General features: G+C 74.9%; 2 protein-coding genes across 2 annotated transcripts; both read right to left on the bottom strand.

Annotated features, from left to right (window-relative positions):
* Positions 1 to 611: 611 nt before the first annotated feature.
* B3GNT3 (UDP-GlcNAc:betaGal beta-1,3-N-acetylglucosaminyltransferase 3) lies at positions 612 to 1,751 on the bottom strand. The gene has a single exon (XM_062596567.1). The coding sequence runs from the start codon at positions 1,749 to 1,751 to the stop codon at positions 612 to 614; it is 1,140 nt and encodes a 379-aa protein (XP_062452551.1).
* A 1,510-nt stretch (positions 1,752 to 3,261) lies between these two features.
* Positions 3,262 to 11,487, bottom strand: FCHO1 (FCH and mu domain containing endocytic adaptor 1). Its single transcript, XM_062596088.1, has 27 exons — positions 11,429 to 11,487; positions 10,476 to 10,567; positions 10,283 to 10,357; positions 10,056 to 10,197; positions 9,832 to 9,984; positions 9,648 to 9,752; positions 9,455 to 9,553; positions 9,284 to 9,380; positions 9,120 to 9,164; positions 8,946 to 9,018; positions 8,840 to 8,861; positions 8,638 to 8,691; positions 8,352 to 8,531; positions 8,227 to 8,251; positions 8,068 to 8,130; positions 7,844 to 7,886; positions 7,592 to 7,683; positions 6,879 to 7,478; positions 6,531 to 6,649; positions 6,348 to 6,453; positions 6,152 to 6,263; positions 5,914 to 6,069; positions 4,936 to 5,068; positions 4,633 to 4,832; positions 4,232 to 4,296; positions 3,919 to 4,083; positions 3,262 to 3,566 (listed from the first exon to the last, which is right to left on the bottom strand). The coding sequence occupies exons 1-27, from the start codon at positions 11,453 to 11,455 to the stop codon at positions 3,544 to 3,546; spliced, it is 3,066 nt and encodes a 1,021-aa protein (XP_062452072.1). The 5' UTR covers positions 11,456 to 11,487; the 3' UTR covers positions 3,262 to 3,543.
* Between the last annotated feature and the right edge of the window lie 2,516 nt (positions 11,488 to 14,003).

Genomic DNA, 14,003 nt, shown 5'->3' with positions numbered 1-14,003 from the left:
GCCGGCTAAGCAGGAGGGCGGCAGGTCCCGCCGGGCGCAGCAGCGCGAGCAGCACGCGCCGGCGGCCGGGCGCCGTCGAGCCGCCGGGCTGCAAGCGAGCGGGTTGGGGCTGCGGGGGCGCAGCCGAGCACGGGGGTCCCACGGCGCCGGCGCTCACTGCGGGATTGCCCACGGAGGGGCCTCCAGCGGGTGCCCTTCATCCCGCTGCTTATGTGCAGCCCCGAGCATCCCGGCCGGCATGCTCCCTGTTCCGGGGGACCAGGGCCGCCGCCAGCGAGCTTCATCACCAACCTCGCTGCGCAGCCCGGCCCTGCCGCGTGCCGGAGGATTCCCGGGGGGTCCGTGGGGCCAGGTGCGTGGGGAGGGGGCTGCGTGCAGGGAGCCTGCCGGGGGCTTCGCTCACCCCATGGAGCAGGCAGCTACGCTCCGAATAAAAGCGCAAGGGGACACGCGGGCTCCTCTCCGGCCCGGCAGCGCCGGTGCCGGGGGGCGGCTGCATTCCCTGCTCCCCCCCCCCCCAGGAAGGCACGGGACCACGCTCGCTTATCTACGACACACTCGTTTATTCTGGCGCCGGGCTCGCCGCGCAGCGGGAGGGCAGAGCCCAGGGCTCAGGTGCTCGGGTAGATGTCCACGTGCCTGCCGCAGCGCAGCCGGGGCTCGCGGACGGCGTGCCACATCAGCGCCACCTCGTAGGGCACGAAGCGGTGCACGAGCAGCAGCTCCCGGTAGTAGCAGGGGTCGAAGGGCTCGGCCGGGGCGGGCACATGGATGCCCAGGGTCCGGATGCCAGCGTGCGAAGCCGGGGCCAGCCCTGCCTTCTCCAGGCACATGCCCAGGTAGACGTCGTCGATGGGGAAGAGCTCGACGTGCCGCGACTGCTGGTAGATGGTGCGGGCGGTGAAGCCGGACATGAGCACGCCGCCGCCCCCGCAGTAGGGCGGGTACCGCTCCGAGGCCATCACCTGCGGGGGCACGTAGTACTTGCTGCTCTTGCTGCGGATGGGGCCCACGTTGGCGATGAGGTGGCCCACGTAGAGGTGCCCGTTCTCGGCGCCCCGGGCGCTCAGCGCGAAGCGGACCACGTTGTCCGTGTTGACGAAGACGTCGTCGTCGCCGTTGAAGATGAAGCGGACGCCGGGGCAGCTCTCCTCCAGCCAGGCGTGGAAGAGCACCTGCTTCAGCGTCAGGTTGAAGAAGGTGTCCCAGAAATCCCACTGCAGGACGTCGCCGTGCTCCCGCTGCTCCAGCCGCAGCAGCCGGTTCAGCTTGGGCGCCTCGGCGCCGCCGGGCACCACTCCGCAGAGGAAGACGCGGCGGATGTAGACCCCCGCCACCCTCCGCTCCTGCCCCCACGTCTTGCGGATCACCTCCCGGCGCGCGTAGTTCCCCGGCGAGGACTTGATGGCCAGGAGGAGGAAGACGCCGGGGGACCGCGCCGGCCCGCCGCACTTGCCCGGCACGTCGAGCAGCGGGGGGAAAGCGCGGCAGTGCTTGTAGCGCAGGAAGTCCTGCACGTGGCCGGGCAGGGTGGCGAAGCCGGAGACGTTGTGCACCGAGGGGTCGGCGGCGCAGGGGGCGGGGGGCTCGGCCGAGGGCGCCGGCAGGCCGGGGGCGGCACTGGGGCTGGGCTCGGGGCCGGCGGCCACGCTCAGCCAAAGCCGTTGGTCGCTGTACAGGAGGTAGCAGAGCCCCAGCAGCCCCACAGCGCCCAGGCCCCACACCTCCAGCCTGTAGCACCGTGGGGACATTTTCTGCAAGAGAGGGGGGCAGCGGGGCTCAGCTGGGGCTGGTGCTCTCCGAAGGGGAAGGGACCACGCGGATCCCCCCGCGCCGGCGACGACCGCGGAGGCCGAAGGCTCCCCCCTCGCCGGAGCGAGCCCCGCTTTGCCTGCGGGCTGCCCCTTTGCCTGGGCGCACCGGCTGCGGCCCCCCAGCCCCGTTACCTGCTCCCCGGCTCCTCCCGAGGACGCGGCTGCCGCGGGGGGACCCCGGCCCGAGGCTCCCGCCTGGAGCCCATCCTGCAAACCCGGGAGCCTGCAAAGGGCCCCACGGCGCGAGCTGCCCGCTCGGCCTCGCCGGCGGCTGCCCCGCTGCTCCCCGCGGCTGGCCCGCGACGATCCTGCCCCTTCACCCCCATCCATCCTTCGGCCCCCAAAGCCACTTCCCAGCCCCAGAAGGGAGGCTGCTCCAGCCTGGCGCCCGCTGCCATGCAGGCAGCGCCGAGGGGTAGGTGGGGCCGGGCACCCACGGGCACAGGCAGAGCAGCTGGAAACGCCTGAGCCCCAGGCATGACAATAAATCCCACGAGCTCCAGGATGGGCTGTTTGCACTGGGCCAGAGGTCTCCTAACAGCCCCTCCCTGTGCTCCCAGACACGGCCTGGAGAAGGCACGCTGGCACCTCCGGGATGCAGCCCTGAAGCCGGGGATGCCCAGGGAGGGTGCAGGGATGCGGGCGCCCCAGGGGCAGGGGTGTTGGTGCCCGAAGGACGACTCCTGGCGCCGCTACGGCGATGAGCCGGCAGGCCCAGGGCACACGGAGAAGCCAGCCTGGGTTTGCTGGCGGCAGCCCTCGAGGGAAAACCGCCCGGGCAGAGGCACCACAGGTGGCACGAGGACCCCGGCTGCATCTCGCCCACCGGGCACCCACCGTCCCCGTGGCCATGAGGGCAGAGCCCGTCCAGCCAGGACAGTTTCCTGCGGCGGGGAGTGCCACCTTGGCACCCCGACTGCACCGCGCTGCGCCGCCGGCTGCAAAGAGCTGCTGGCGCTCCCGGAGAGCCAAAGCCCGGAGCCCCCCGCGCCCCGGCAGCATCCGCCCCGGCAGCCCCCTGGTACCTTGGTGCAGTGCTGGCTGCAGCTCAGGACCATCCCTGTGCCTCGGCCTCTCCCTCTGCGGGGAATGCCGTGGCAGCGGCGTGTCTTCTGCCGCGATCCTCCCACCGGCAGGTGCCGCGGAGGGAGGGAGGGAGGGAGGGAGGGAGGCCGCCCACCCGCCCGCCCGCCCCGAGGAGCGCTGCCGGCAGCCGAGGGGCGCTGCGAGGCCCCGCCACGCTCCCTGCCTCGGTTTCCCCCCGAGCCGCGGTGGGGCCGCCGGGGGAGCGCGGCGCGGCGCCCCGCGGGAGCAGGGCTCGGCAGCCGAGCCACGTTGCCAAGGAGGCGCCCGGCACTGCCCACGCAGGCGGTGCCGGCAGCTCCGGCCCCACGACACAGGCAGGAGCCGGTGGTGGCGGGGGGTTATTAGAAAATAAAGTGTTTAATAAAAGAGCAGCTCCTGCTCCCTTCACAGCACAGAGGAGGACGGGGGGGACCATCCTCCAGCCAGCAGGAGACGACGGTTACAGCCAAGGCGACCACGGAGGGGAGCCGGGAGGAGGAGGAGGAGGAGGAGGAGGGCTCTTACCCAGCCAGCACAAGCCGGGACCTTGGCCAGGGCCCCGGTCGTGGCTGCAGCACCCCCTCCCCGGCCAGCCTCCGTCCAGTGTTCAAACAACCAAAGGGAAAGCCCGGAGGAGCTCGGAGGATCCGGGGACAGCCGACGCTCAGGACCCAGCCAGGTAAATCCCTGCGGGAGGAACGGCGGTGAGGAGGGGGTGAGCGCAGCCGGAGGGGGCCCGTGCCCAGCCGGAGGCGTCCCTGGCACCGAGCCGGGCCGCCAGCGCTGTCCGCAGGCTGGGCACGGCTGCTGGGCCGGCCCCAGCGAGGGGGAAAGGGAGCCCGTGCACCCTGCAGCCACGGGAGCAGGGAAGGGACCTGGGGGCCCCGGGGCCATGCAGAGCAGGGATGGGACACTGTGCACCCCGGGGCCGTGGGAAGAGACCCTGCACATCCCAGGGAAGGGACCTGTGCACCCCGGGGCCGTGGGAAAGGACCCCGTGCTCCCCAGGGAAGGGACTTTGCACACCCAGCAGCGGTACCTGTTGCAAACCTCTTCTTGACCAGCGACATGCGGTAGCCGGCGCTCGCCAGCTCCACCTCGACGCCCGACAGCGTGCTGCCCTCGCTGGTGAACTGGGCCGCCACAGGGCTGGGCTTGCTGGGCCCGTAGAGGGGCTCCCAGCTGGCCGAGAGCCGGCCGCAGCCTGGGGGCGAGCGCAGAGGTGGGGGCACGGCACAGAGCCCCTGGCCCCTCGAGCAGGGGGGCTGAGCTGGGCCCCAGCCTGGGGCCAGCGCCCGCTCCCCAGGCACCCCCCTGCCCCTGCCCTGCCCCCGGGGCCGGTGCAGCCTCACCTCCCTGGCCCGGGGCACCGGGAACGTCCAGCAGCCGCCAGAGCAGCCTCTTCTCCTCCAGGTTCCTGCAGGACACACGCACGTGGCCAGGGCGAGACCCCCTGGCAGCCCCAAACCCCCCAGCTGCATCCCATCCCGATACCCCCAGGCAACCCCAAATCCTACGGCTCCATCCCAAGATCCCAGGCAACTCCAAACCCCCTGGCTCCATCCCAACACCCCCAGGCTACCCCAACCCCACAGCTTCATCCTGTCCCAAGACCCCCAGGCAACCCCGCACCCCCATCCCTGTCGCATCCCCACGGCTCCCGCGTCCCGGGCGTCCCTGCCGCCCCCCCCAGTTCTCCCCGCCCGGGACCCCCTCGGGTGCAGGGGAGCCCCAATCCCCCCGCCTCGCTCACCAGCTGGCCGCGGGCTGCAGCCGCACGTTGGTGACGGGCTCCTCCACGGGCAGCAGCACCTGCACGTTGGCGAGGGGCACGGGCGCAGCCAGGGCGCCCGCGTTGTAGCTGTACTCCACGCTGACCCGCGTGGCGCCCGGCGAGCAGTCCCAGCGCACGCAGAGCTGCAGCGGCGCCGAGCCCGGGCCCAGCTTGGAGAACTGCGGGGGCAGCCGGGCAGCGGCTCAGCACGGCCCGAAACCCCTGCTGCCCCCCCGGAGCCCGGGCCCCTTCCCCACCTCCGTGCCGGCGCCCGGGGCTCACCTGGTACTTGAGCAGCGCCACGTTGTAGTAGGAGGCGGCCGGGCTCTGCTCCGCCTGCTTCTGCAGGTGCCCCGTCAGCGCTGCCATGTTCAGCCAGAAGTCCTTGGTGCTGGGGTCGCTCTGGGACGGGTCGCTGCGGGCAGGGGTCAGCGCGGCGCGAAGCCCCGCCACCGCCCTCGCCCGCTCCCGCGTCCCCCGTGCACCCATCCCCAGCTCCCCGACACTGACCTTGCCTGCTCCCATGCCCCCCCCCAACACACACCCCGTTCCCAGCTCCCAGCCACTGGCTCCGAGGATGCCCAGCACCCTGTTCCCAGCTCCGAGGATGCCCAGCACCCCATGCACCCCATTCCCAGCTCCGAGGATGCCTGGCACTCCGTGCATCCCGCTCCCAGCTCCGAGGATGCCCCACACCCCGTGCACCCCGCTCCCAGCTCCGAGGATGCCCCGCACTCCGTGCACCCCGCTCCCAGCTCTGAGGATGCCCCACACCCTGTGCACCCCGTTCCCAGCTCCGAGGATGCCTGGCACTCCGTGCATCCCGCTCCCAGCTCCGAGGATGCCCCACACCCCGTGCACCCCGTTCCCAGCTCCAAGGATGCCCCACACCCTGTGCACCCCGTTCCCAGCTCCGAGGATGCCTGGCACTCCGTGCATCCCGCTCCCAGCTCCGAGGATGCCCCACACCCCGTGCACCCCGTTCCCAGCTCCAAGGATGCCCCACACCCTGTGCACCCCGTTCCCAGCTCCGAGGATGCCTGGCACTCCGTGCATCCCGCTCCCAGCTCCGAGGATGCCCCACACCCCGTGCACCCCGTTCCCAGCTCCAAGGATGCCCCACACCCTGTGCACCCCATTCCCAGCTCCGAGGATGCCCGGCACCCCGTGCATCCCGTTCCCAGCTCCGAGGATGCCCCGCACTCCGTGCACCCCGCTCCCAGCTCCGAGGATGCCCCACACCCCACCGCGTCCCCACACCTGTAGAGCAGCTCGGCGTTGGGCAGGAACTGCTCGATGGCGCCGGCGTTGACCAGGCGGAAGCTCAGCACCGGCGGTGCCAGGCTCCCGCTGAAGACGCGCACGATGCCGGCGGGGAAGGACATGGTGAGCTCCCCCGTGACCTTCACCAGGCAGCTGCCGCGGAGAGGGACGGGTCAGCCGGCGCGCCGGGGGCCGCAGCAGCCGCGCAGCCCGCACCCCGGCGCCCCGTCCCTACCTGTCGGAGTCGCGGCCCTTGAAGTAAGCGTGGATGTACTCGGTGAAAGCCGTGGCCACGGGGAGCGCGTCCTGCGAGCCCAGCACCACGGGGCTGGGCCCCCGCGACAGCCCTGGGGAGGCAGGCGGGGGTCAGAGCCCGGCCGGCGCGGCCTCCCCCCCCCCCCCAGCCCCCCTCCGGGACCCCCGGGACCCACCGAGCGCCGGCTGGGAGACGGCGAAGAAGCCCCGCTCGCCCAGGCTGGCGGGCGCCGAGTGCGAGGGGCCGCAGCTCCAGGAGGGCGAGGGGCTCAGCGAGCGCGACTGCAAGGTGACAGGGCGTCAGGGGGGTGGGGGGGGCACCCGCCTGCCCCAGACACCCCCCAGCCCCGGCCACGCACCAGGTCGGTGTTGCTGCCGACGGCCTGGCCGGCCGCGGGCCTCTTCGTCCGGGAGCGGCGAGGGGGGGCCACGAGAGGGACCTCGCGGGGCGCCGCGCTGGCCCGGGCGGGGGGAGCATCTGGGGGGGGGAAGCACAAATCAGGGTGAGGGGGGGACACAGCTGGCCCCGTGGGGACCACGGCTTGGCCGACTCGCCGCAGCAGGGGCCCTGCGGGGCTAAACCCAGGCTCTCGCCGCTGCCACGAGTTCGGCGGGTCTCAGCCCGGCTTTGCACCAAAGGCAGCAGCGAGACCCTGTGCTGCGAGGGGCTGGGGGCAGAGCTAAGGGTAAACCCCCCCCGGACTCACCAGGCTCAGCCTGCGGCAGGGGCGCTGCCGACGTGCCGCCCTCGGAGAGCCTCGTCCCGGAGCCTTGGCACGTCCACGGAGAGGGGCTGGAGGACTCACCCCCGCTGGGGGGGGCCGGGGAGGAGGAGGAGGAGGAGGCCGAGTTGGAGGAAGGCCGGGGCTGCGGGGGCCGGTCCGCGCCGGGGCTGCGGGCCCTGGCCCAGGGCAGGGGCTCCCCGAAGGGGTCGGGCGAGGGGGCTCGGCGGGGCGCGGGGCCGCCGGGGCAGCGGGACCGGCCCCGCGCCGCCGGCCCCGCGTCCTCCCACGGCCCCTCGGCGCCGGGGCCGCTGAAGACGGCGAAGCCGGGCAGCTCGGGGAGGCGGCCGGCGGGGCTGCGGGGCCGCGGCCAGGCGCCCGGCTCCTCGGCGGGGGGCGGCGGCGGCGGGTCCCGCTTGGGGAGGGGGCTCTGCGGCGTGCCGGGCTGCGGCGTCCACGGCCTCGAGTCCGGGGAGGGGCCGGGCGCGGGGTGCGACGGCGAGTCCAAGCCCGAGTCTTCCACGTTCTCCGGGGAGGAGGAGGAAAAGGGGGACGAGGAGGAGGTGAGGACGTAGGCGCGGGACGCTGCGGAGAGACCCCGGGGCTGGCGGAGCGGGACGGGGAGCAGCCGCGGGCCCCGGCCGCCCGCGTCCCCCGGCCCCCTCCGCCCCCCCCCCCCCCCGGCGCCGGCCGCTCACCCGAGAAATCCTCCGCTTCGAAAGCCGACTCCAGCGGGGGCCCGAACAGGGCTGCGGAGGGCACCGCGTCCGGCGGGGCTTTCCCGGGGCCGCTGCCGGCACGGAGGGACGGGGCGGGTCAGCGCCCGGCCTCCCCCCCGCTGCCGCCACGTCCCCCCCAGTGCCGGACGGCAGCAGGCGCCGGAGCATCCGGCCCCACAGAGCCGGGGCGGGAGCTGGCGCCAGCCCCCCGCCTGCGCGAGCCCCCCATACCTGCTCGCCTGGGCAACCGGGCGCCTCTTCCCCGCGCCGTCACCTGCCCGGAGAGGGGACGTTGCAGAGGGGCATTGCGGGGGGGGGGCATTGCAAGAGCGGGCATTGCAGTGGGGGGAGACATTGCAAGGGGGGACACTGCAGGGGGGGATGTTGCGGGGGGGGGGACGTTGCAGGGCTACCGCTGCCCCGCGTCCCCGGGGGACCCCCCAGCGCTGCCTCACCTGCCGCCGGGGTCTCCTCGGGGTCCGGCTCGGCTGGGGCGGGGGCCAGAGCTGCCACGTGGCCTGGGTGGGGGGGAGGAGGGGGACAGGCGGTGTTAGGGGACAGGGACCCGCCGAGCCCCCCCAGCCCCACGGGGGCCGTGCCGGGGCAGCACTTACGGGACGACTGTCGCTTTACGGTGCCCTGCAAGAGAAGGGGGAGCGGGGGTCAGCGCGGCGCGGCCGGGGGTGGCGGGGGGGTCCCGGCCATGCCGGCGCCGCGCCGCACCCCCCCCGCGTCTCACCCCGACGCCGGGCGGCAGGATGAAGTTGCCCACGGTGGCCTTGAGCTGCTCCACGGCAGCCTCGGCGCTGCCGCCTGCCTCGCGGGGCTGCACGGGCTTGATGCGCACGTAGAACTTGCGGGGCTCGTCCTCGTCGTAGTCCGAGTCGCTGGAGGAGCACGCGGGGTTCCCGGCCTCGGCTGCACGCCGTCAAGGCAACGCCCCGCGCTCGCGGCCCCCCGGGGGCCCAGGCGTCCGAGCCCCCCCGCCCCCGGCTCCCCCCAGCCCACCCCAACGCAAGGATATCGTGGGTGACGTCCGGGCGCACGCTGAACCCGTCCTCGTCCACCTCCGGGCAGGCCTGCGGGGAGACGCTCGGGGAGATGCTCGCCCCCCCCTCCCCCAGCGCTCCCAGTGCTCCCAGCGCGGGGGAAGCCAACCCGCCCGCCCCACGCCGGGGCCGGTCCCCACTGCAGCGGCGGTGGCGGGGGGGGGGGGGGGGCACTCACTGCGTCGGCGTCCGGCGACTCCCTGGGGGAGACAGAGGCAGCGTTAAGCGCCCCGAGGCGGGGAGGTGCGGGGGGCACGCGGGGGGCACGCGGGGCGGGGGCTTACGCGGCATCCCGGTCCCTCTCCTTGCGGCTCAGCCCGGGGATGCGGAAAGCCTTGCTCCGGCTCCTCTTGGGCCCTGGGGGGGCGGCGGGATGGGGGGGGGGGGGTGAGCGGCGCGGGCGGGCGGGCGGGCGGCCCCCGGCCCCGCGGGGCCCCCGGCTGCGAGGACGTACTTGCCTTCCTGCGCGGGCGCCAGCCGGTACTCCTCGAAGTCCAGCGCGCCTGCGACGGGCGGCGGGGCTTAGCCGGCCCCCGCGGGCGGCAGCGCGAGGCCGGGCGCGCGGGGGGCCCGCGGGGGTCCGGGGGAGGGGGGGGCGGCGCCGGCGCGGCCCCGCGCTCACCTGGCCGCTCTCGGCCCGTGCCCTTGCTCTCGGCGAAGCGCCGCAGCAGCAGCTCGGTGCCGATGTTCTCCACGTTCTGCTTGAACTCCTCGTGCACCTGCGCGCGGGGAAGACGGGGAGGGGGCGGCTGCGGCGCCGCCGGGGCCGCCCCCCCCGCCCGCGGGCACCCACCTGCCCGATCTGCACGTGCGTGTCCTCCACCGAGTGCGAGTAGGAGCCGATGAGCCCCTTCATGTGCCGCAGGTGGGCTTCCTCCACCTCCTGGAAACGCTGCGGGCGGAGGGGGGCTCAGCGCGGAGCGGGGCTCAGCGGGGCCGGCGCCCCCCGCCCCCCCCCGCCGCCGCCCCCTCGCCCGCCCACCCACCGTGGCCGAGTCCAGCATCCGCTGCTCGAAGTCGGCCCGCGCCGCGTTGTACTTCTCCACGGCGCGCCGCAGCGCTTCGCCCGCCTTCTTGGACTTGAGCTCTGCCTGCGGGCAGAGGGTGGGCGCGGGGCCGGGGGGCCGGGGGGGGCGCGGACGGCCCCGGGGCCGGCGCGGGGGCTCTCACCTTGTCGATCTCCTTCTGGCTGGTGCCCTCCTTGCGGAGCCGCTCGTACTCCTGGCACTTGCTGTGGTAGCTCTCCTTGGACTTGGGCAGCAGCTGGGCGACGCCGTGCAGCAGCTGGACGGCCTCCAGCGTGCCCGACACCTCCTCCTTGGACTGGGCAGGGGGAGGCGGCGGTGGGCGAGGGCAGGCGGCCCGGGCCGGGGGGGCGCGCGGGGGTCCCGTACCTTCTTGTGCACCCGGCCCTGCTCCTCGCCGTAGCGCGAGATCTCCTTGATGAGGTCGTGCAGCTTCTTCATCAGCTCCAGGTGGCACAGGGCCAGCTTGTCCGAGGAGATGCGGAAAACCTCCCAGAGCGGCGCGAAGGTCCTGGCGCGGCGCCGGCAGGGCCTCAGGCGGGCGGCCCCGGCCCGCGGCGCCGCTCCCCGGCCCGGGGGCTCCCGGCCCCGCTTACCCCAGCTGCGTCCCGTTGGTGGCCATCTTCGACAGCTTCACCATGGCCTTGGCGTAGTTCTCCTCGATGGCAGCCCTGCGGACGGGCAAGGAGGGGGTCAGGGACCTCCCGCAGCCCGAGACCCCCACCCCGCCCCGGGCCAGCACCCCAGCCCCGGGGGTCCCGCCGGCAGGGACCCGGGGACCCCCGGCACCTCTCGCGGACGAAGTCGGCCAGCTCCTTGGTGGAGATCTGCCCATGCTTCATGTTGTGGTAGAGCACGTCGAAGCCGTGGTTCTTCTCGCCCTGGCGGGGACAAAGCGGTGAGGGCGGCACCGGGCCGGGCGCCCGCGCCCGGCCCCCACCCCGGCCCGGGGTGCAGGACACCGGGGCCCCCCCTTGGGGGTGGGAAGGGCCAGGCCGAGCCCGGACTCCTGGGCTCTATTCCGGGCACTGCCCGCTGAGCCAGCACAGCGGCGCGGGGGCGGTGCTTCCCCACCGCGGGGAAACTGAGGCAGCGCAAGGTGGGCCGAGGGGCCCAGGCGTCCGGGCGCCTTGCCCCGCGGCGGCTCGGAGGAAGGGGAGGCACAGGGCTGAAAGGCGAGAGGAGAACAAGGCGGCAGAGTCGCCTAGCGACACCGTCCCCTCCGGCATGCCGATGGGATGGGAGCCGCCGGGCCGGGAGCGGGGGGAGCGCAGAGCCAGCCCACCCCCCCAGTGCAAGGACAGGGGCAGCCGGGGTGCACGGGGGAGCTGCTCCCGTCTCAGCTCTGCCACCGGCTCCTTGCAGGGGGCTCCTGCCCCCCGAGGGGGCGGGGGGGGGGGGCGGCTCCAGCCCGGAGCGGTGCCGGGAAGCGCCGGCTGCCCTTCACGCTGCAAACTTCCCCCCGGGGGCTCGGAGATCCCCGGCGGGCGGGCGGGCGGGAGGCAGGGTGCTGCTGGGCCGCCACCGCGGCGCCGCCAAGTTCCCCTTTCGGCACGGCGGGCGCCGGGCTCCCGCGCCCCGGCGCGGGGCTCCCTGCCTGCCCCCTTCCCGAGGAATCCGGAGCGCTAAGGAAGCGTGGGGCGGTGCAAAGCTGGAATTAATTACCGGCGGCGAAGACCCCCGGGGCAGGGGCGAAGCACCCCCGAGCCGGGGACGGGGCACCCGCGGCGCCCTCGGCTTACCCAGAAGTGCTCGGCGAAGTAGGACATGGTGGAGGCGCGCAGGGCGCAGGCCGCTCGCCGCCCGCCGCTCAGCTCCCGGCGCCCTGGGGACGGAGCGAGGACGCTGACCCGGCGCAGCGGGTGCCGCCGCCGGCCGCGCCGGGACGCCTGGGCCCTCCTCCCGGGGGGGCCCCGCGGATGGAGCCAGGGCATCCCAGCCCTCCCCCTCCCCCCATTCACTCCGTGGTGCCAGGGGCAGCCTGGGGGGGGGGGGGTTTGGGGGCCGCCGGGCAGCGCCCCGCTGCCGGGAACCCCGGGGGGGGGGCAGCTGCGGCAGAGCCCCCCGCATTTTTGATGGGTTCGGCTCGGAAATCGGCTGGCAACCGCGGAGCTGCAGTGTCCATGGAAACTGCGTGCCGCGCACCCGCGCTGCGCCGTGCACCCGCGCCGCGCACCCGTGCCGTGCACCCGCGCCGTGCACCCGCGCCGCGCATCTCCGCGCCCCGGCGGCTCTGCGTGCCCGGCCCCGCGGCGGCGGCGGGTGCCAGGCACCCCGGGGGCAGCCGGGGCGGCGCGCTGGCCCGACACCAGATACGCAGCTAAATAATAAATGAGCGGCTGCCGCGCGGCCGCCCCTCCTCCCGCCGCCCGGCCGCGCTCCCCGCACCACCCCGGCCCCAGGGCAGCTGCCCCCGGGATTTGGGGTCCAGGAGCCCTGCTCGCCCTTCCCCCCCCCCCCGGCCCCAACGGGAGGCCTGAACCGGGGTGTGCAAACCCGAATGCAGCGGGACGCTCAGCACCGCCGGCTCCAGGCACTGCTGGCCCCAGCACCCATCTGGAGCCCGGGGCAGACGCCGTGGGCCGTGCGCCCCGGGCGAAAAACAGGAAACCAGAACATCTTCTGCATCACTGGGTTTGGGTTTCTTTTTTGCTTTTTCCGTTGCGATGGGGGGGGGGGTGCTGGGGCGCAGGGGGGCCAGGCCATGGCGGGGGGCCCGGCCCCGGCGCACTCACCCTCGGCTGCTGGCGGGCTCGCCGGGCCACCCCGCTCATCCTCGGCGCGCCGGGCCGCCGCCACGGGGGTCTGGGGAGAGAAGTTGGGGTTACGGGGCGCCCCGGCCCCCCCCGCCCCGAGGAAGTGCCGGGGCAGGGGCTGGCAGAACCACCTGTGTCACGAGCGGGGCGGGCTCAGCGCAGGCGTCTGCCACCACTTCCCCTGACACACGCGCCCCGACCGGCGGCCACGCTGCCGCCGCGGCGCTTCCCGCCCGCGGGCAAAGCGAGGCAGGACCCGGCGCGGAGAGGGACCCCGGCGTCCGGGGCGCCGGCAGCAGCGGCAGCGGAGGCAGCGCGGAGGCAGAAACGGGGGTGCAATGCTCACGCGACAGCGGCACGTCGGCGCCTGCAACGCTCTGCACCTCCATCTCGCAAACGCCTCCATTAACCCCCGCAGCAAGGAGGGGAGCGAGGGGGAAAGCAAGGGAGCAGCCGGCCCCCCGGGCGCGGGGGAAGAGCCGGGCTCCGGTGTGCGTGCGGCAGCCGGGGTTGCGCCTCTTCCCTTGCAACCTCCGCTGCATCTGCCGGGGTGCAGCCGCAGGGAGCACCGGCGCCGGGCGCCCCAGGGAAGCAAGTTGCCCCAAATCGCGTCAATTTGCAGCAGAGTCGGGAGCAGGACGGAGCGCGCAGGTGCACGTGGGGATGCCCGTGGCCAAGCGCACGGCTCCGGGGCTGGCGTACGGACCCGGCTCCAGGCCGCCTCGGCCTCCGGGAGCTCAGCGCACCCTTCCCACCGCCCTGGGCTGCTCGTCTTCCCCTCTCAACTGCAAGCGACGGTGCACAGGCCCGACATGCACGTCCACGGCAGGCAAGACGGGCAGGATCCGGCCCCCACTCCGCGGCAGGCGGGGCACCAGGGAAAACCCTGGGACGCTCGGGGAGCAGGGGCTCCCCAGCCTGCGCCGGCCGCGAGGGAGCTGAGGCGCCTCGAACTCGTCACACCCTGCACGCGGAGCTCGCCGGGGCCAAAGTCCTGGCAAAAGCCCTGAGACGGCAAAAGCCACCGAGGGCTCGCGTCCCCGAGCAAGACGGGGGGGCGACGGCAGGGCCCCGTCCCGGGGCGGGGGCCGCGGGGGCTCGCGGGCGCACGGCAGAGCGGCGGTGCCCGCGGCAGGGGAGCGGGCGCACCGGGCGCTCCCCAGCCCAGACGGCAGCTCACCGGCGGCCGGGGGGAGCCCGCCCCGGTCCAGCGCCGCCGGTCCCCCGCGGGGAGGCCCCCCCGGAGGCCCGGCCCCCGCGCCCGCAGGGATGACCTTCAGCGGCGACGGGCGGCCGTCCCTCCCGAATCCGCCGGCCCGGGGACGGGCGGCCGCGGTGCAGGGCGTGCAGCGCGGCCAGAGCCCGTCACGCCGACGGCGGCGCAGTAAAGCGGCGCGGGGGGAGCAGGGTGGCGGATCCCCCCCACCGGCGAGCGCGGCCCCTGCCTCGCCTAGGGGCTTGGGGGCTTCACGCCTTCCCCAGCCGACATGAGACGGATGGATTCAGCCCTGCGGGAGGGATCCGGTCCCAGGGATCCGCTGCACCTGCCTGTGCTGGGGGC

The sequence above is a fragment of the Rhea pennata genome, chromosome 27, assembly GCF_028389875.1.
Source record: "Rhea pennata isolate bPtePen1 chromosome 27, bPtePen1.pri, whole genome shotgun sequence".
In the NCBI taxonomy this organism is placed as follows: Eukaryota; Metazoa; Chordata; class Aves; order Rheiformes; family Rheidae; genus Rhea; species Rhea pennata.
Note: the sequence above shows the minus strand (reverse complement) of the source record. Positions and strands in the feature narration are given on the sequence as shown.

Excerpts from the sequence above, each read along its gene's own strand:
- FCHO1 (XM_062596088.1), bottom strand. The coding sequence starts at position 11,455 with ATGTCCTACTTCGCCGAGCACTTCTGG. Across the intron at positions 8,692-8,839 it reads AGTCGCCGGACGCCGACGCA|GCCTGCCCGGAGGTGGACGA; the intron begins GTGAGTGCCCCC and ends GTCTCCCCGCAG. Across the intron at positions 6,650-6,878 it reads CCTGCCGCAGGCTGAGCCTG|ATGCTCCCCCCGCCCGGGCC; the intron begins GTGAGTCCGGGG and ends TCCCCCCCCCAG.
- B3GNT3 (XM_062596567.1), bottom strand. The coding sequence starts at position 1,751 with ATGTCCCCACGGTGCTACAGGCTGGAGGTGTGGGGCCTGGGCGCTGTG.